Source organism: Genypterus blacodes, unplaced genomic scaffold (genome assembly GCF_046128005.1).
Source record: "Genypterus blacodes isolate CSIRO-AG114 ecotype Tasmania unplaced genomic scaffold, CSIRO-AGI_Gbla_v1 ptg000003l_1, whole genome shotgun sequence".
Lineage (NCBI taxonomy): Eukaryota > Metazoa > Chordata > Actinopteri > Ophidiiformes > Ophidiidae > Genypterus > Genypterus blacodes.
Window position 1 is genome coordinate 8,467,770 of NW_027466817.1, and position 21,338 is coordinate 8,489,107.

Sequence of the window (21,338 nt, forward strand, 5' to 3'; positions counted from 1 at the left end):
GCAGGGGGCGTATGTACAAAGAGAGGTATGACAGCGTACAGTATCTTCAGTTCTAATGCATAAATTATCCAATAAATACACAGGGATGCATGGAGAGAGAGGACAATGTCTGTATGTAGACACAGAATGACACGTTTAAAATCATTTTTTACATTTGGGTATAACAGCTGAGTATGAAAATGACACTCAAATGGCCCTTGAGCAAGGTATTCACCACTGTGTGTCCGTGTTCTCACTCACCAATACAAGTAACAATATGGCAGAATGAAAGACGCCATCACAGGGATGCTAAATAACACTTTCCTATGCTTGCTTACAAATGTTAGCAAGCTGACAGTTATATTTATGTTCAATATCAGCGCCTTCAACTGTACGAGTATTAAAATTGACACATTATTCACAAAATGCTCATGAGATCTATGTGCAACCAAAGATATTAGTTAACATTTTCGGGGGGGAAAAATTGGACTGTACAAATGTTTGACCTCAAATGTTTTAAAATATTAGCAAAAGACACTAAAGCACTTACCACAAAATATTAGCTGCTTTACAACCACAAACTACGGCTTTATAGTTCAAATGGGATAAGACTGAAGTCACAAAAAGCTAACGGGACCTCCCTGCTAGTACAGGCAGCTAGCTAAAACATTAGCCTGTGAGTAACATTTTAGCACAGAGTTGTTAGTTTCCTCAGTGTTCTAAAAATGTATCTTTTATAGTTAATAGTATGTTTGACTCTTCCTATCCTGTCAGTTTTATTTCTCTTTTTGGTGACATGTCAACATGCTCACAAACGTCATAAAGACAGATACATTTAGCTTTTTGCGAGTTCCACTGACTCCACCAAGCTGTTTGATGGTTGTGAAAGTTATGGCCAAATATTAACACAAAATGTAACTAAAATAAATGCTTAGAAAACAATTGAAACTTGTGTTGCTCATAAAACGTGAAGGGGCAACATGTCAGAGCTACTCACCGCTAAACAGTAAACATGTTCAACAGAAATGATATGAACGGTTTGACACACAAAGGCACACACACACGTACCACAAACTGGTTTCTTGAAATTAAAATGCCTGTTAAAAAACACTGATCTATTGGTTTGAGTTTAAAAAAGTGGGTAGGCAGCATCTGTTTCATACAAACATGAAGCTAAAGTTAAAGGGTTAAAGTTCAGAGAGTGTAGAGGAGCGACTGGCTGACATGTGATCGGAGGGAGATTTAAGGCCTCGTTCATTTTAGGACTGGTTGAGGTTTGGTTTTGACCGGCAGGCGAACAAAATCCATTCATTAGCTTACTGTTTGTGATAATAGCAGAGATGCTCATTGCTAAAGGATCGTTTTTACAGTACTTTGTTTCTAAACATTTCAGAGGAGCAAACTATTGTGGATCATTATAATACATTAATCGAGCTATATAACATAATGTTTCCTATAAACACTGCATTGTCACATCACAATTCTTCTCTAACTCCTTCCTGTCATATAAATGTGAGTTTGTTTTGGTGTAAAAAGGGAATCATTAATCACAAAAATTCGATTAAACCATTTAGCATACAAAACGGTTTGAGAGAGGAAAATCGCAAACTCAGACCCAAGCATTTTGTCAATATCAATAGAAATCTCACAAACAGGCACAGAGGGATGAAGTTTTTCTTCATTGTCAAGTCTCCAGCAACAATGAGCATCTCTAATTCAGGAAGCCAAGCGTGGACTTTATCTCCCCTTGAGTCTACAATAAATTAACAGTTTGTTTGGTCCCAAAAACACTGCTGGACCCACAACTGTTATGTTATCACGGAACAATTTCACAAATGACAAAATCCTGACATCCGAATGTGACATAGGAAGCTTACGACATTTTGACATTGGATCATAAAACACGTTTTTCTCCTGGACAAACCATGTGCACAGAACTGACATTTAACGTCGCTGAAAACATCAGAAAATCTTCTGGATTTTTCAGAGCAACAAGCAATGCTGGGGACCCCGACCGGTGGGGACAGACTGCTAGGGACAGACAGCTGGGGACAGACTGTTGTTAACAGTTGGGTCATTGGCATCAAATGATCCGATTGTCGCTGCAAAGCCTTAGCTGTAATGATTGGTGCGTCAGCGTCTCCCCCTCTGCACTTTAACCATTTTCAAAGATACAAAGTGAACTCTGGAAACTACACATCAACTCCAAGTCAGTAAAGAAATAAATATGTATATCAGTACAAAACTCTTAGTCCATTAAAATGTCCTGTTTTCCTTTCTTGATCCAGTCAGCAGAAAGGGGAAAACTATTGGTGCATGCTAGCCCACTTCCTGTTTGATGCAGGAAGTGGGCAGACACTCGAGCTCAGACATCCTATGCTCCTTTGTTTTTTATGATGTCACAGTGTTCTTATGTCGCATCCATTTTGGCGTCTCTCCTCATAGAAGTCTGGCTGGAGATGCAAAAATAAAAACAGAAATTTCTATAAAGTTTCTCTAAAAACAAAAACGCACACATCTGAAAATGTAAAGGGTTCTGCTGCAGCATGAAGCAAAACTTTGGTTCCTTCAGGTACCAGTGGAGGTTCTGATTGGTCAGCTGACTGATGAAACAATCAACTTTAAGTTACTAAGTTACATCTATCAGTGATAATCAGGAGAGGTATTAGATGAGATTTTATTTGGAACAACAAAACTATGAAAATATCTCCATCTTTTAGCCTTTTAGATGTTTGCTACAATCAATGTTCCTATTGATTTCCTAATGAATAGTTAAAGGAAAGCCTGTAAGCTTTAAACTGGGAAACACTGAGATTGTGCTTTGTAAAACGGTCAGCAGTAATAAAAGCAGGATTGGTTGTAAAGGGTCCACGTGATCGTCATGACACCAGTTCGAACCTAGGTAAAGCAACTGGGCCTTGGAGATTTCTTTACAGTGTACAGAAAATACTGCAGGTGATACGGACAGGTAGATCCTCCTGTGACTGGCAGCCACGATGGCACCACAGTCGGTATCCATGGTGATTCCTTCACTGACTGTATATGGCTGTTGTCCAGTCTGAAGCCCTTTCCACTGGTTGGTTTTGGTAGATAAGTTTGGCTCTGTATCATCCGCCTCCTGAATGCTGATTGGGCAGTGGGAGGAATGACAAGGCACTGGTGGATAAGCTGCACTCGGCAGTCAGGTTGTGAGTTTGATTCCTGACCCACGTGGTTTTTCTTCTCCCTGTTGTGCCGCTGTGATGTTTGAAGACATCACGCATGAAACAAACCCGAATCCAAACAAACTGCTGCACAGAGCCCATAGTTTTGAAACGGTGTCATGTGAAGCCCTTCATCTATCAGGGCCATTGGTCAGAGCTGAGGAATGCATCGGCGTTGGACCCGGGTCGTGAGGTCAGAGGTCAGGTCAGGTGGTTGAGGTTGTCGACAGTAGCAGAGGTAGGAGGAGAGCAGGCAGCCGTCGCTATGAGAACAACAAAGAGTCAGACTGTTTAGTGATAGCTCTACGTGTGTTGTTTTTTTGTTTAGCCACACTAACTAACGTTCATGGTGCCCAGATGATGAAACCTCATGACTTTGATTCTTCATGCAGCGCCACCAACAGGACAAACCTGAGACTTTAAGTAAGGCGTTAGCAGCACAGCCTCATAGTGATGCGTTACCTTTTGTTGGCTAGGCCTCGCTGGCACTGCTGTTCCTGTTCAGCTCTCTGATGCCCTGCAGGATACGCTTCATGTGCCCCACCTTCGTCACACCCAGGTCCTAACAAAACACACACACAGTCACAGAAACAGAAACAGAAACAGACACACGCACACACACACACACACACACACACACACACACGCACACAAAAAAACATTAAGTGCTGATGTTGAATTAGAAAAGCTACTCACTAAACCTTCATTCATCCATATTCTATCCAAACATTTATCAATTCATCCATACATCTCTCAGCTCACAGCCCAAACAGCCCTGATAAGTGCTGATCATTACCTATTAGCAGTAAGGTCAGGTAAACTAAGCTAAGCTAAACTAAGCTAGCCAGCAGTACCTTCAGGTCCCTCCTCTCCAGGTGAATGAGTTCGGCTCCGCGGACATCGTGTCTGCTAAAGATGTCCTTATATTCAGTGAGACACAGAAAGTCCAGCCACGCCCCCACCTCCTCCGTCCCCCACTGGTGAACTGAGACCAACAGGAAGTGGTTCAGACAGACAGGAAACACCCGAGCACAGAAACACCACACGTGACCCCAAGGCAAAAAATAAATAACTTACTTCTACTTCTACTAACAATAAAAAGAATACTGTTACTTTTCTTCTATGGCCAATCAGCCTTGTGTTTGTATTGTTTTACCAATGATCAATCATTATATGTTGCACTTACTTAAACGATTAAAATCATGTTTTAACATGGATATATATGTATTCTTTTTGCCCAGGGCAGAAAAAAACAAGACACCACAATCAGACATGGCGCCACCTGCCGGTTCACAAAGGGACCTTAAAGATGATAAGCCAATCGGAGAGCGATGACAATGACCAATGACAGCGAGCAGTTCGCTCAGGTGACATGTGCAAGATTGTGGCGCTATCAAAGATCATGGACCTGATTACACCACAACAGTGTGATCAAACCAATCAAATACAACCCCATAATCTGAGCCCACAGTGGGACAGAAGTGTCAATTGGGGTGAAAAAGGTGTGAGACAGAAAGAAAAAGAGTGGTGGTGGCAGAGAGAGAGAGAGAGCAGGAGAAAGGGAGAGCAAGAGACCTTACCAGGTAGTGAGAGAGTGGCACAGGTCTCCTTGTTTTTGTTGTTCTTGTCTTTCTTGAACTTGGGGACGAGGCGGAATTTGGCACTTCGACTTCGCTTCGAGAAATCTGTCAGACGACCCTGAAGACAGAGACGGACAGGTAAGACAGAAAGGCAGGTGTACATTGCAGGTATTACTGATGGGAGGCAGCAGTGTCTTACCTCGTGGTCTGAGGGGTCGATGACGGGACACAACCAGGGAACGTCGGCCAGGCGGCGGAGCAGCTGAGCCACAGAACTCAGAGCTCCTTTCAGCTGCTCCTGCTGGGGAGGATCCAACTGCTGCAGAGAAAAAGACGCACAACAGCCATCACAAGCAGGAATAAGACCAGGACCAGGAACGGGATCACACTGAGAATCTTATAAATGAAATGATTAGTGGGTTAATCCGAAACAAATTCTGACTGAACTATCCTTAGCTGCGAAAGATACTTCAGCTAAAACTTCTGCACATACAGTATATGCACCATCTTATAGAGACAGTTGGTTACCATGGATATCTTCCCAGCCAGCAGCAGCTCAGTCTCACTGTGTAAAGCCTTGACGTTACTGACCATCTGGACGACCACGCTGCAGCTCAGAGCCTGGACAGACAGAGACAGGACAACATTACAAACGGCCTGCAGTGTAACGGACGGAATGGACAGCTACTTCAGTGTGTGATTACAGCGCAGGAAAACACAGAATAGATGGGACAAACTGGACAGTGGAGGACAGCATGGATGTCATTTGTACCTCAGAGCTCTTGGAGTTTGCGTAGACGATGTCCATGGCCTTGGAGCTGGCGTTGACAGCGTGAGCCAGTTCCTGCTCCATACTGTGGTGAGACTGTGCGATCTCACGAATACTAAAAAGGTAAAAAGCGGAAGAAATGACAACACAAAACACACAATACGAATGAAATACTCTCTTGTGAGTGTTTTGAGGGTGCATGACTGATCCAAAGTTACTACTAAACTGCTTTGGTCAGATAGAAGCAGGGAGAAGTGAGTTGTGTCTGACTGGAAACTAAAATGACAAAATACTTGGATTTGGTGTGCTAATGTGATTTCTTAATTTGCTATAATAATAATAATGGTACTTATACTAATGACAAGCAGTTCTCTTTCAGGCTACCTGTGGATGAGGGTTCCTGCTGCTTGTCCAAAGTCACTGATGAGTGTCGCCTCGTCCTCTGAGACGATCTCTGGCTGTGAGGAGAGGGGGGGCTGTGGAGGCTGTGGGGGCGGAGCACGCGGGAACTCGAGCTTCTGTTTATCCTCCCATGACTTCAGAGTGCTCTCAAAGGCCTGGAAGACAACCAAAAGCTTTAAAAAGCAAAGAGCCACGTAGCTTCCAGTAAAGCATCCCACTCTGACTAAGATGGGGGCATTTGGAGACAAGGTAACTACATAAGCAAAGTTATAAATAAGTACTCACGCGGTCACGGGTGAGGGTCTGCGTTCGATTTTTGTGGATAATCTTAATGTAGCCTGGAGGCTGGATCCAGGCCTCCCCGTCCACCTGCACCGGAACGCCCTCATCACCAAGTATGGTGATCTTCACTGTCCGACACTGAGACAGGGAAGAGACAGTAAGAGAGCTGGAAAGAGAGGCAGTCAGACAGAAAGAGAGAGAGAGAGAAGGGCAAGCAGTCAGACCTGAGCTATGCGGTGGTGCTGCAGGTTAATGACCCGGGACACGGCCATCTGCATGCTGCCAAACACAGCCACCACCTCCAGGATCTTATCATCGAACGACGGTGCGGTGAAGGTCTGCAGGGAAACAGAGGAAGAATCTGGATCAGTTCATGTCGTCTCCTGATGCTGCTGGAGTCAAATTTAAGCCGACGAGACAATAACACGTCACGAGGCGCAGCTCTGACAGACAGGCAGACAGGCAGAAGGGAAGACAGGCAGGTTCTTACATCGTCCTCCTTGGTTCCTCCCCAAAAGTTGGTTCCTCCTGCGTAGCTTGGGATGTTCAACACAGCGATGCCCTGCAGACTGGGGAGGGGGATGGGGCGACCATCACACTGAACACACACACACGCACACAAAGTGAAGTCACATTTGATTGGGTGATAGATGATAATAAACAGGACAAAAACATGGATTGAATAGATTAAAATAGGACTGAAATTCTGCTCTGGTACAAAACCTTCCTGTGTTCCAGGTTGGTGTTGGTCTCACCTCCAGCAGAACTCTCTGCTCCAGGTTCTTGTAGGTTCTGTGCAGCAGCTCTTTGGTTCCCAGGACTCCATACCACATCATGTTCTTAGTGCGACTCCTGAACAGAAAACCGCTTTTCAAACATTTATCAGACACAGTTGTGTTTTGATGTGAGATGATTATAGGAGGTACAATTCACCACAACAATGTGTTCAAAAATGTATTTTACTTGAAAAGGTCATGGGGTCAGTTAAAGAAAAGGAAGATTATGGATGCACATTTACAATTTAACCCCTAATGAAGGAAACAAACATTTTATTTTGGATAACTGCTGTTCTCCAATCATAACGTTATGATTTAGGAGTCCAGCCGATGGTACCGTTACACACAAATTAAGAAATTAATTATTCTCCTCCTCTCCCTGCTCGACCCGAACCTGATGAGCTCTCAAAGGAATGTGGAACACCTTTGTCGTTTAATTTGATCTTGTACCTGCACTTCTCAGGATGCTCGTCTCTCTTGTTGTTGAAGTCCAGGGAGATTTTGGCGTCCAAGCCGATGCCAAAGTAATTATTCATGACACATTTCTCTGTGTAGCAGTCCCTGTCACGTGACAAAACACACACAAGCATAAAGGAATACGATCAAAACTACAGAAATTAAAGCGTTTCAGTTCTAGATTTTTTAAAAAGTCAGACAGACAGACTTACATGTTGTCAGGGTCACAGCTGAAGGGGTCAGCGTTAACCAGCAGCCGACTGATGACAGAGCTGGTGGACAAAGACACTGGGATACCGCCTCTGAGACCTACACACACACACACACACACACACACACACACACACACACACACACACACACACACACACACACACACACACACACACACACACACACACACACACACACAGACAGACAGACAGACAGGTTGACTTGAGAGTGAACGGTCCTAAAATGTGCTTTTGTTAGATTTCAGGACATTTCTTACCAGGAAAAAGGATCTTGGTGTTGAGCATCGGCATGTTCTCTCTACTTCCTGTCTGGACAGAGAGAGACGCAGAGCTGCCCAGTGACAGGCTGCCCTTACTCATCAACTTCTCACAGGGCGTCTTACTCACTGGAAAGACAGACAGACAGACAGAGGGAATGTAAACACAGTATGTTGGAGATAACCACTAAATTAGGTACACCTGTATAATCTGTGAAGTTTATGCAGTTGTTGACACAGTTAGCAGTATTGGATCACAACTGGAAGTTCAACTACTACCATCATAAATGCTGACCGTAACAAATACAACACACATATGATTGCTGCAGTAAGACGTGAAAGTATCGGTGCTGCCTCTGACCTCTGCGCGAGTTGCGGTTCTTGGTGCTGTAGGACGACTGAAGAGACACTTTATCTTCCTCTGCCTCGTCTTCCTCGTCCTCCTCCACGAGCCCCGGTTCCTCCTCCGATCGGCCTAAAGAGAAACCCTGCTGCTGCGTCTGAGCGTTCTGTTCGTCCACCGCTGAGACGGAAAGAGAAAGACACAGACGGGGGGAGGATTTAGTGGACAGGAAAAGATAAATAGATATGTTCAGTATGGGTCAAATAAATACTGCCATTGTCAGAACATTCTTATCTGGTTATCATCATGTAAAACATAAAGACTTAAATATAGATCTAAAGACAGATACCCGCTCTGTCCCGGGTCCGGCCTAAGCTGCTGACTTTCCCTGCTGACCTTCCCGTCCCTTCTCACCTTTCTCCGTGTGCTCTATGATCTGTCTGATGGCTTTCTTCAGGCTGTTGGCTCTCAGCATCAGCTGCTCCCGCGGTTTGAAGATGGCAGAGGATGCCGTCGAAGAAGAGGAGGAGCTGGCAGTTCGGGGTGGGGAGCAGGGGACCGAGCTAGGTGGAGCGTGAGGAAGAGGAGGGAGCAGCGGGAGGACGGCCTCGCCCTCCTCCTGCTCCTCGGCGATGGTGGGGGGTGGAGCGGGCGGGGGCACGGTGGAGGCTTGAGCTTCCTCGCTCAGAGTTTTCAGCAGAGAGTCCAGCTTCTCCTTCAGGACTCCACACTGGAACAAACAAATACAAAACACAGAGAAAAACAACATTATATGTAAAGTTTTGAATTATAAAAAATATATAAAAATAAGCTAATGAGGGACATCTGTATCTATTGGGATCAAACTGCGGTCACCTTCTTGGCCATCGCCTCTGACTCCTCCAAGTTCTCAGTGTTCTTCTCATAAGCCTTTCCAACTCGAGCCACAAAGTCCTTCACAGTCTCACACAGAACCCTGAAAACACACACACACACACACACACACATTAGGCCTTCTACCAAAACCATACAGAGCAACAGAGTAACAACCCTACACACACTGACAGATGGACGTACTTGGCAGAGGAGATAACGACAGAGTGCTGGTCTGAGGTCAGGATCTTGGAGAGGTGGGCCGCCACTGAGTCCTCATAGGTCAGAATCTGCTGAACCTGGACCAAGAGAGAGAGAGAAACCAGTCCGTATTTTGACTGTTTGACGACATTGGAATGAATTTTAGCAGCCAGTTGTCATTGATGAATCTGTAACGGATTCTCTACAGTTCATGCCGTCCAACATTTGGTTGCAATGCCACCTAGTGGACAGAATGTAGCTCAACTGGACCCTTTCAATAATGTAGATTCAAAGTCAGAGTGTGTGTGTGTGTGTGTGTGTGTGTGTGTGTGTGTGTGTGTGTGTGTCAGACCACATCGTACAAACTCGTCGGAAGTGATGCGTTTCCTGTTACCTCTGAGTCGTCGCTGCAGTCCTCTGTGACGGTGGAGGCAGAGTGTTGTCGTGGAAACTTTGTCTCGTAAACCATAATACTCCATCTAAAACAGGAAAGACAGACATTTCACTACCTGTCTCACGTCTGACATGCGGACATCCTGTTTAACTGTCAGTAATGGCCTGCCTATCACCTTTTCACTTGCCTATCTGACCTCCTGTTACTCATCTGACCTCCTATTTCCTGTCTATTATCCTGTTACATGTCGTTCATCCCGTTACCTGTCTAGCATCTTGGTGCTGGCTCTCTCCAGTTTCTCCAGGATCTGAGGCAGCTGGGTGTCGTCGTCGCAGGCTGAACCCCAGCCCAGCACTCGGGCCAGATCGTTCCCGGTGCCGAGCGGCAGCACGCCGAGCTGACACTGAAACACACACACATGTTTATCAGCACAAGAACAACAGAAAAGCATTCACTGAAAATAACTTACTAACTAACTAACTAAGTTGGAAGGTGAATTATGCGTTGGGTGCACAGATATGAATGCACAGGATGAAATCTTTCATTCTGATTATGGTGGCAGCAAGGATTTCTAGAAAACCGAAGAGCACGATCGTACAGTTAGTATGTAGTGTGTAGTATAATTGTATTGGTAGTGTTGAACAGCAATTACTGTCAAAGTGCAGCAGAGGGCGATGCAGAGAGAGAGAGAGAGACCTGTTTGTGCAGTGTGAGTGTGTCGATCTCAGACAGAACCCAGCCGACACTGCCGTCTCCTCCGCACACCAGGATCCTGAAGGTATCAAACTTCTGGAACAACCGCAGACTGTGTGTTTGTGAGAGAGAGAGAAAACTTCCTTATCAATCAATCCCGGCCGCCCAGGGCTGTAAGCATCACTTAGTACAATCATGTCCACGTTCAAACTTTGGTCCCTCACCCTAAATGTGGTCCTCCATTCATCAGGTCAAACACCTGTGCGGGGTTCAGCAGCTGTTTGAAGCGTCGCAGGAACTTCACACCCTGATTATCTCCACTTTTAGAGTTGACAAACACCAGCAGAGGGCTGGTGCACGACGGGGGACACGACGCCTTCCAGAAACCTGAGAAGCATCAGTCATTTGCTTTCAGACAAAGTGGACACTGAGATCCAGCCGGTCTGCTGTGCGCGTGTACGTTTGTGTAACTCACCGTCTGAGTCGATGCTGTTGAGTGCAGTGGGAGGAATGACCGACACCTTACACTGTCCCAGGGGACATTTAGAGGACAGCTGGTCCTTACATCCTGAGTGCACCTGCAGGACATCAGGGAAATATTGAGCGGGGAAAAAACAAGCGCAACAAGACTATAAAGGAGAGTATGAATTAACTTTGAAGAAATAAAAACAGTGTGTCTGCAGTCTGTAAAACCAGCACAGTGAACTCTCTCACCATAGCTTTACACCAGAGACACCTCCAGTCCTGCAGGCGGAGGACGCTACCGCAAGTCTTATCACAGACGCTGCATTTAGCCGAGACCGGAAGATTCCCTTCTAACCACTGATGCGGCATCGAAACCTGAGGAGGAGAGGAGAAAGGAGGAAAGGAGAGGAGAGGAGAGGAGGAGACATTTACAGTGACTGAAAAAATAACATCACACAGAGTTCACAAAGCTGACTGTCCTCCACTCACTCCGTCCTCGTCCTCGATGATGTCCTTCCCTATGGAGGCCAGCGTGGTCCATTTACAGTTGTTGGTGGCCCTGACCGCACAGCGCTTATGGGCCTTAAACTTACACACTAGGACACACAAATGAAAAATGGTGTTGATAAGAACACACACAACCAAACCCTTTAAACCTCAAGAGGTGTGTGTGTGTGTGTGTGTGTGTGTGTGTGTGTGTGTGTGTGTGTGTGTACCTTCACAGGACAGGCCGTGTGATGTGACTCCAGACAGAGCCTCTCTGCACACGTTGCAGTATGTGGGTCTGGCGTGAGAGCAGGCGTACCAGTTGTGCATCCCACTGAAATGGTCCATGCTGTACTGGGTGGACTGGGAGACAAAGACAGACACTGTTATTACTGCTGCTACAGTGAGCACGGAGAGACAGATAGACAGAGCGGCAGGCAGACAGGCAGGCGGACAAGCAGAGAGGCAGACCTCATAGTTTTGACGGTTCTGAACACTGCGCAGTGCCGCCATCCACTCCTCCATCTCCTTCCTGTTGTCCGCGCACAGAATCAAACGTCTGCAGGGAGTGATGACCTGCAGAGGGACAGACAGAGAGACAGACAGAAAGAGACATAGAGACAGACCAGATGATTAAATGGAAGGCTGTTGGCGTAAATCCCTGGAGCAGCTAGGAAAGTGTGAGAGGAAACATACTGGGTACAACACACACACAAACAAAACAGGAGTATGCATGCATTGTGCGGGGGGCAAACGGGAACTACTGAGTGTGACTGCGTCACAACTTTGGCGTGAGATGTGTGAACAGCGTCGGTGCGCGCGCGTGTGTGTGTGTCTATTCACTGTTCTAATTTGCAGGGAAACACGCGTCGACTTCCACTTCCTGTCCAGCTGCTCCACAATGAACCCTCTGTTCCCACAACGACAGAAATAGACACATGCTTTCGCAAACACACACAAGGACCCTTCACTGTGTATTGGGAGTAACACACACACACAATTTAAAACACTAATATTTGACCTTTAAAATTCTCTCCCTCTCTGGGAAACTCACGTGTGATTGTTATCACAAAACGCTGCCTGACGTACTTCCTCTCAACACGGACGTGGTGAAGGCAAATAAGTAGTTTTGCTACAAACACACACTCCAGATGTTGTCATTAGTAGTCATCAGAACTGCACCAGGATAAAGCAGTGATTTGATCATTAAGTGATCATTCAAACCAACGGCCAGGTCATTCCTGAGCCGTTAGCTGGATCAGGTTTGGCCTCAGATGATGTCACTTCTGCCCGGGACGTGTGAATGTCTGCTGATCAGGACACACTCAAGTGGAAATAATGAGCAAATATTTGAAGAGGCAAATTTCCTAAGAAGGATCCACCTCCTGAAACATGTGACACACACGCAACCAATCTGAAATCCAAATTAACCCTGTACTTGTCGAGATGTTATACCTGCTTTACCTTTAGTTGTCAAAGTCAAATCAGCAGTTTAACTTCATTTCCTTGACAGATTTGACAGCAATGAAACACACATGCTGTCCAAACTTTGGCTTACTAGGTTGGTACGTGGTGTGTGTGTGTGTGTGTGTGTGTGTGTGTGTGTGTGTGTGTGTGTGTGTGTGTGTGTGTGTGTGTGTGTGTGTGTGTGTGTGTGTGTGTGTGTGTGTGTGTGTGTGTGTGTGTGTGTGTGTGTGTGTGTGTCAAACCAAGTTTGCAGTCGACTAAAGTAATGCATTACATGTCTGTGAAGAGCAGCTCAGCCTAAAGGTTTGTATCACTGGATACATTTCTACAGGCGTCAACCTCACATTTTGACACTTTGACAATGTTCAACTATAACTCCCTACAATACCACACTATGAATAATGAGGGAGCATAACAAAAAGCACCATATGAGCTCTTTAAGCATCTCTACAACACAACCACCATTATATCACACATTGTCATCATTCCTGACACACAGAACACAAAGATGTCACACTCGCGCACACACACACGTCAAACAGAACTCTCACTGTTTCCTCTTATTCCTGCGTCATTCCTGACATTTCTTTTGGCTTCATTCCAGGAGGTCTCCCTCTCTTCCCCCCTTTTTTCCTCCTCCTCTTCGTCCTCCCTCATTTCCCTCCTCTCTGTTCAGCTGTTTTTCAACACGTTAAGTCACTAGAACTTCTCTGCAGTCGAACAACTTTCGTCCATTAACTTTCGTTACATCACATGGCTCCCTGTCTGTTGGCTTCAGCCTGGTTCAACCATGAACACGGCAGTTGCGTGTGGAACAGAGGCTTCTACACCTTCAGTTCACCTTGGTCTGTTTGGGGTCTCATATGGTAAATGGGGGTGCAAGGGTTAAAACTCTTATCAGTCCCTCCAGCTTTCTGCAAATTCAATGCAGATTCGACATTACACTGCACTTTTCTGCCATGCTGCATAATTCTCTATTTTAACCACATACATTTCACAATGAAAGCAAAGATGATCCAAATCTTGTGTGAGGAAGTGGAGCAATGCATTGGTCATGGATGGGTGATGGGTTATCATGTGTGGGTTGTAAAACAGAAGTGAAGAAGTAGTGATGATGGCACACTGGCGCGCACACACACACACACACACACAAACGCACACGCACACACACACACTCACACACACACATGCCTTGTGACAGAAGAACATAGAGGTCGTTCTATGCATATTGTTTGTCCAGTGGATCTATTCATCTTTGTGAATGTAAATAAAAAGTGTAACAGTTGCGATTGATGGAAACACAGACATGGTAACATTTACTCTGCAAAAGAGACCATGTTGCTGGAGCTCACAAGATCGCTCGACACCCTCAGGACCACAGTCCATCAATTAGATCAATGATGTCACTGAGTAAAAGACAATAATCAAAGTCGTGAGAGGGAACAGCTGTTTAAAGCTTTTAGCTGTCTTACCTTTTCTACAAAGGTTCCCTCCTGATCTTCACAGTGCTAAAGAAACATTGCAGACGCATCAATACGAGCCCTCGTCTACATCAACACGCTGTGGCCTGAACCGGGGGGTTATTTTCTTCAAACAGGCAAATAAACTTCTGAAATTAAAATCCTGATCCGGATTGTTAAAATCCTGGTCGAGTCTTGTTTCTCGTCCCGCTTTGGGTCCTGGTTTGAGTCCCCCATTCAAACATTGCGTCTCTCTGCCTCACTGAATTCAGCTCTCTCCCTCTCTCTCCCTCTCTCTCTCTCTCACTCTCTCTCACTATCTCTCTACAAACCCCGCCTACGTCGTCTCGTATGACTCAAGCCTACTTCCTGTCTGACATCATGCCGACCCCCAACTGGGAAGGGGATACAGCACATCCATAAAGACGGAGACACATTTAGACACACACAATGAGCAATGAATACGAATCTTTGTGTGTGTATATAAGTTTGTATGCAGTATGACACAGACAAAATGAATAATGGCAATGTGCTTTGGCACAAACACACACAGATAGACACATACACACACACACAAACACTCACACCGCTTAAATACATTCATGCTCTGTCTCATGTTAAGACTTTAAGTACAGTTTGCACTCTGTTAACACACACAGCTGTAAGTCACGGGTTGAAACATTGGCGCACACACACGCAGAGCTCCACCCTGCTGTTTCAACAGCCCGAAGACACTATAAATACACATCAAAGCCAAGAGCTGCTGTCTCACAGACGCCATGAACATTTCAGAGTGAGCAAAATGCAAAAAAAAAACGATGTCAGATTTCCTGAGTGTACCTGAGCGACTATACTGCTGTGTTTCATGGACACAATAGAACACAACCATCAAAATGGATCTAATGGTTTGGTCAAAAAATTCAAAACAAACAGCTGATAGAGTTAGAAGAAGCGTTGCAGGGATTATTATCATTATCACTAGTGTTTCTAAAAATGAGGACAGGCTCAGACGAAAGGTCGTTCAAATCCAAGGGGGAGTTCATCTTTCTGGAATCTGCTGTGCAAATTTCATTAAATTCCGACCATAATTTTTCTTGTATGAGCTTAAGTCAACAGGGAGGTTTTGAACTGAGCACAGAGGGCGGGAGGTCAGCCAAAATGACATGTTTCATCATCTGGGGATCAGAAATATCCTCCTCTTCAGTATGTGACGTTGGGTTGTGACGGTAGTGCTCCAGGAGATGTCCCCTGTCATCACTATTATAAATGGTTCTTCCTCTGGGAACCATCAAGGCACTTGGAAAGTTTCACTGAAATCTAAACTGTACGGTTCTGATATTTCTATGGTCATGTGGACGTTCTGTCCTGACCCTGTTTGTGAGGGTGGCACAAGACGAACAGTCATGGAAAATGTGGTACATCTGTCTGCGCATTAATCGACTCACCTTTGTACTACTCTGATTACAAATCTAATCAAAGCAGCATGTTTCGGCAGCTATTAATCAACATGGCTGAACAGCAGCTAACCTCAAGACGTGAAGCTTTAATGAGGTGGACAAACTCACCGTGAAGCTGTTGTTGACGTTCTTGGTGCTGGATTCGGCCACGCTGGCGTCAGTCAAGTCGACCTCGTCAAAGATTATCGACTGGAACACGGGAACAGTAGAGATTAGGAATCTTTCATATATATGATTACTGACCAAACAAAGGTGAACTGCATTTTACATTAATAAGATTATTGTGGTGAAGCTATCAGGTTAACGAATGATTTGGAACTTACCTTGGCAGTCTGAGCGTAATACAGTGTTCTCCCCCGAAGTTTGAAGTAGCGTCTCTTCCAGCGTTGGAAAGAGTTGGTCTGTTTCAACAACTTCCCTTCCTTCAGAACAGTCTAGAAAACACATGCAAACACCTTTCATTTCTTATCTTTTTTAACTTATGAAAACATATATATTTAATTCCTATGTTTCATAAGTATTTCATTTCAGGTGGCGAGGAAAAACTGTCCCTCTGGAAATTCATCCTCTGGAGAACTTGAAACTGTCATGGGGATCTCAGCCATAACTTTTGAGAAATCTTAATCATAGCATCTAGCAGGACTAAACTATGATTTAGATTCTGATAGATTAACATTCAAGTGAGGAGCCATGACGTCTCCTTCCAGGCTAAATCCCAGCTTCAGATACACACTTATACTATCAGGTGAGAGTGACGCAAACACGCTTAATTCTACAGTCATTTTAAAGAAACAAGCCGTTTCATGGAAAGCGCTGAAGGCTTCAGTCTGTAATAGTCTTGTGATGAAGTTCACAACAGCAGCCATTTACCAACCCACAGCACATCTAATCCCACTTAAACCCTGAATGACTGCATGGAGAGCAGAGCTGGTTTCACTGATAAACTAAACCGTCAAAACAAAAGCTCAATCTGTAGTTACCAGGATTTTTTAAGATTTACCACCAATGTCTGAGAGCTTTACAGGTCTACATAAGGGTTCTTAACCTCACCAACGTCTGTAAGAAGAACAGGAAAAACTCTTCAAAACAACATGTAAGTGGAAGAAACCGACAAACAATTCAAGGCGAGATCCCTTCTGCTTGATGGAGCAGGTGTGACAGGACAATAGGTGGGGAAACAGGAAACCGCAAAGAAAACAAAAATGTCCCAGTAGAGGAAGATATGCAAAATAGCAATGAAGCCATGATCTGGCAAGATAATCTTCAATCCTGGTTCACAAAATGTGAGACACCCGAAACATAACGACACATAATGACACATTGCACATAGTGCTTCGTGTTGAGTCTGGAGAACAAACCACACACTTACAGATTCCACTTACAATCGAACCAGATTCCAGGCTCTCAAAACCAGAAATCCTGCAAAATCTCCAGAGATAAGACAAGTCAAACAAGACTTTAGAGCCAACAAACACAGAGGGCCATGAGCAGGAACAGGTCACATTTTGGACTGGAAAAAGTGGATGAAGTCACTTTTTGTGATTGCTATGTGACAGAGCCACAGCACTTTGTAAAATACAAATAGAAACAGGTCCAGAAAAATCGATCCAGCAACAAACTCAGCATATTGGAGAAACGGACTGGCTCTCAAGCTTTGGGAATACCGTATTTACCTCAGCACATTGAAGGCACCTCAACAGGCCGCACAAATCTATGCAGTATCACACTATCTAAAGAAATCACAGCTTTTATGCTATTTAGATTTGAACTACACTGATGCAGTGCAGCAATACGTTTTACATAAACATACTGCAAAGATTATTGTTAAAAGTCCCTCAAATTAAGGTTTTAAACTATTCAATGATATCTGTTTGCATGTATATCAGTCAGACTGTACTCAGAAATTAAACTTTAAACTCTGCCCCATAATGTAATTGGTCAAAAACTAATACAAAAAATTTTGATTGTACCTTAAGTCTCACACAACAGTTAGACTTATAATTTCAATATTACATAAATATAGTGAACCCACAGACCCTTGACAGTGACCTTTGTCCTAGTTCATCTCAATAATAAATATGTCCTAAATTCCCATGAGACTCATTCTTCACGTTGGTGTCTTCCTGTGAAAAGCTCGGCAGCAGTCTGAACGCAGTGAATGATCTTTAAATAGACACGGTGGCGTTCAGCCAAAGCAGCTTCCTGTGACTCAAACATCCACGTCAATGTCCAACACTGTCTCACGTTGCCTTCAGGGAACGTCAGAAATACGACAATCACTAAGAAAACACACCAGGAGAGGCTAAAGTTATTGAACCTGGTTACATATCCGGTTGCACCACAAAATAAACCTTACAAAGCTAACAGGACTTCAGAAGATCCACAATATTTTAGGCACATTGTGCTTGTTGTAATAAAAGGGGACATTACAGTATTGTCAGAGTTTTCACTCAGCATTTTTGCCCATTTCAGTGGGCAAATGTTTCAGAATAGACCCAAAATAAATGAAATTATTATTATTACATTTTTTTCTTGGGTAATGTAACTACTATTATTATAATTTTTATTATTATGCTTTAAAAAGCCAGTTTACTCTGATTTTAAATGCTTTTAATTTGTACTTAAAGGTAGCATACTCGTTACGTTCAAAACATGAAAGACTTACTACAAGACTAAATAAAATAAAATACAATGAAGCTGAGATGGGTTTTGGGGCGAACGCTACAGATGAGTGACATTTATGTTTCTGTTACTGTATAAATTAAGCAAAATTAAAACTACAGAGACAGTACAACTTGACCTAGAAGACCGTTATGTCTAATAACGCGGATTGCAATGCTAACAAGAAGATAAAGTCCGCAGTCTCTTTGGTCTGTCCCTCCGGCCTAAACAAAACCGTCACGCCGTTGTCCAGTCCGCTCTCACGGGGTTGGCCGCAGTGGGAAACAGCGGGGCTTTCCACTGCGGCCTGAGACCCTTCGACTTCCAATCGTTAGCATAGTTGGACTAGCCTGCAACTACCGGTTTATGTGGCTGCAAAGAAAAACATTTTTATCGGACATAATTGTTACCGCAGCATTATAATTTGATGCAAAGTAGGTCTATAACTCTAACTTACTTTTTTGTTAGGATGTTGTGGCCCTCATCCCAAACATGAAGTTCTGTCATATGCAGAAACTCCTTTTGAAATATTCGACATTTAAACACAACATCCCTAATGAGTTAATATATGTAATTTCAAGCCAAAAATTGCATAACTTAGCGTTCGTTTGCACCAACTCTTCAGATCGGTAAAATCCAAATCCACTAAGGAGTGCGTCTGTTTATTTCTCTGACTGTTTTACATCGCTTGTAAGGTTGTAAAGGACGAGAAAGCCAGTTGTAAAAGGTGAAGTTTATGTTGGCGTATGTCGTATTGGAAAGCGGTTACTTATTACTCGGAAAACAACTTAGACGAAGTTGTACCATGCCTATCATTTGTTTAGTGCGGGTGTTTTGAATTTTTAAATTGTGGGATTTTCCTATGGAGTTCGGTGTACCGTTCCCTCCCACAGAGCGGTGCCATCTCGGGGATCTGTGTGGCCCAACCCCCGCTGGATGGAAACAGCCGCTACACACAGATCCATCTGCGAGAAAAAAACGCCGGGATTTAACGCTTCTCTACCTTGCTGCGGATCTGCCCGGACGTGGACACTTTCCGGATGAGTTTCTGTGGGCTGCCGGGCTCCTGCTCCGGTTCGCTGTCCGATGACTCGTCCAGGCACCGGGCCGCGGCGGACTCCGGTCCCCCTGCCTCCGCCATCCTGCCATTAGACCCCTGTGAAGGACCGTAGGAGGGAGCGACCCCTAGCGGCGGAGACGAGACAACACACTGTGGAAGGGGAAAGAAGGGGGGCTTACTGACCTCTAGTGGTTAAGAGAAGGCGTTACAAGAAACTAGCTTTTACAACATGGAAGTATAGATACCTGCAAGCAACAAGTAAACAAAACAATGCCTCTGAATTGTTGTTATATTACATTCTGAAGTGTGAAGTCATATTTGGGGGTTTTCACCTTTCATTTGCCTTAAAATCTACAAAAGTCTTTCACTACGGACATGGAGAGGTAGACATTCAGATCATTTTGTTGTGTCAATCAATTCAATTTTGAAGAATCGAGCAATCAATTTTTTTCTAGATTGTTTTTTGATGGAATAAGTCAAAATTCTCTTCACAGTTTTGAGGGACTGTCTTTGATCTTCTATGGTTTTCTAGGAATTGTTACAAATGAACATTTTTTTTAAGATTTGTTAAATTCCTTTCATGAAAAAACATTTTTGTCATTCTGGCACATCAATATTTTTTTTACAGTGAAGCTATTTGGCAAATAAAAAAGTAATTTGATGAAAAGTAAAATTAGAATCATGACTTTAAACTATACAGGGTTATGTCATTGTAGCAGATGGAGGAGTTGATTTAAATTGTTGGGATTAGTGTGTGCGTGTGTGCGTGTGTGCGTGTGTGTGTGTGTGTGTGTGTGTGTGTGTGTTCAGAAACAGGGTCAAAAGAAGGGTGTATGCATTCATTTCGCTTTTTGTTTGCTGGGATTCAGTTTCAGCATCAATTCATGTTTTGTGGGAGCAGGGAGTCAGTGAAAACAAGACACACGCTTGGAATGACCCAACGCCCCACACACACCTCCCACTAGAGGAACATGTGGCATTGTGTTTTGCGTAATCACCCTTTCACTTTCCATGATCAAGTTTAGTTGAATTTCTCATATAAAAGCTGTTAATTGGTGGTGGTGAAGTCCATTATTTTCTATATACACTTAAATGCATTTCAATTGTTTTGTATAATATAAGCTTTACTTTATGTAAGAAAGTAAAGTACAAAGCAATAGTGACTTCTTGGCACCCAAGTCAACTTTTTTGTTGTGCTGGTTCAGGGATGAAGATCCAAGGATGCAGGATTAAAATGGCGAGTGTAAGAGAACAATCACAGTCTGGTTCAGGTTCAATTCTGCACTAAGCCAATAACATTCCCCCTATTAAGGCCTTAAACATGAACTGAAATCATGTTTGCTGCTTACAGGTGGTTTACAGAAAATTGTTCCTCACTTCCGGCGAAGTTCTGGGATGTTTTTGTAGTTAATGTCACACCAGGAAATTCTCTATTTGTAAAATAAATCTCCAAACAGGTCCAAGACATTTAGGAATTTTAAGATGAAGTTAAGTTAGCAGAGTTATGGGAGAATTTGCCGATTCAGGAGAGCCTTTGGTGAGGTAGTGTGTATTTAATAGGGGCTCAGCAGTGATTCCAGACTTGGGCGTATCATTGTGCTCAGGTGTCCGATGAGACCACAACAGGCAAGAGCGAGCCAGATGACCTAAATGAGTTGCTGCATCCTAATTCCCAGGACGCTACACTAATAATGTCCCCCTATGGACTATTTCCCCCTGCTGGATCCAATAACAGCCTTCAATCAGCCAAACTGGATCACCCACACAGAGAGGGATTACAATTACATTGCTGCACATTATCAGGGCAGCTTGTGAAGTGCTATTTAGGTCACCATAAACATGACACAGTGTCTTTTCAGTGG

At 44.0% G+C, this 21,338-nt stretch overlaps 1 protein-coding gene across 2 annotated transcripts; it reads right to left on the reverse strand.

The window, feature by feature from the left end:
* Window positions 1–94: 94 nt before the first annotated feature.
* Window positions 95–19,558, reverse strand: dgkd (diacylglycerol kinase delta). Of its 2 annotated transcripts, XM_076168513.1 has the most exons (31): window positions 19,420–19,558; window positions 16,079–16,189; window positions 15,864–15,944; window positions 11,843–11,947; window positions 11,602–11,734; window positions 11,375–11,481; window positions 11,135–11,260; window positions 10,896–10,998; window positions 10,645–10,807; window positions 10,424–10,532; window positions 9,991–10,130; window positions 9,728–9,812; window positions 9,337–9,431; window positions 9,136–9,235; window positions 8,695–9,010; window positions 8,299–8,460; window positions 7,938–8,066; window positions 7,660–7,756; window positions 7,442–7,552; window positions 6,971–7,067; window positions 6,706–6,813; window positions 6,440–6,553; window positions 6,219–6,353; window positions 5,916–6,088; window positions 5,535–5,646; window positions 5,291–5,383; window positions 4,962–5,081; window positions 4,763–4,880; window positions 4,037–4,167; window positions 3,645–3,744; window positions 95–3,445 (listed from the first exon to the last, which is right to left on the reverse strand). In XM_076168513.1, exons 1-30 carry the CDS (start codon window positions 19,555–19,557, stop codon window positions 3,655–3,657), a joined length of 3,702 nt encoding a protein of 1,233 aa, XP_076024628.1. In that variant the 5' UTR covers window position 19,558; the 3' UTR covers window positions 95–3,445; window positions 3,645–3,654. The 2 variants fall into 2 exon arrangements, with proteins under 2 accessions (XP_076024628.1, XP_076024696.1); XM_076168581.1 differs by lacking the exons at window positions 15,864–15,944; window positions 16,079–16,189; window positions 19,420–19,558 and adding an exon at window positions 14,311–14,583.
* Window positions 19,559–21,338: the final 1,780 nt, after the last annotated feature.

What these genes read in the sequence shown, in the direction of transcription:
- dgkd (XM_076168513.1), bottom strand. Translation starts at nt 19,557, where the DNA reads ATGGCGGAGGCAGGGGGACCGGAGTCCGCCGCGGCCCGGTGCCTGGAC. An exon ending in CCGGGCAGATCCGCAGCAAG is followed by an intron (nt 16,190 to 19,419) that starts GTAGAGAAGCGT and finishes TGTGTTTTCTAG; the next exon opens with ACTGTTCTGAAGGAAGGGAA. An exon ending in AGACCCTCACCCGTGACCGC is followed by an intron (nt 6,089 to 6,218) that starts GTGAGTACTTAT and finishes GTTGTCTTCCAG; the next exon opens with GCCTTTGAGAGCACTCTGAA.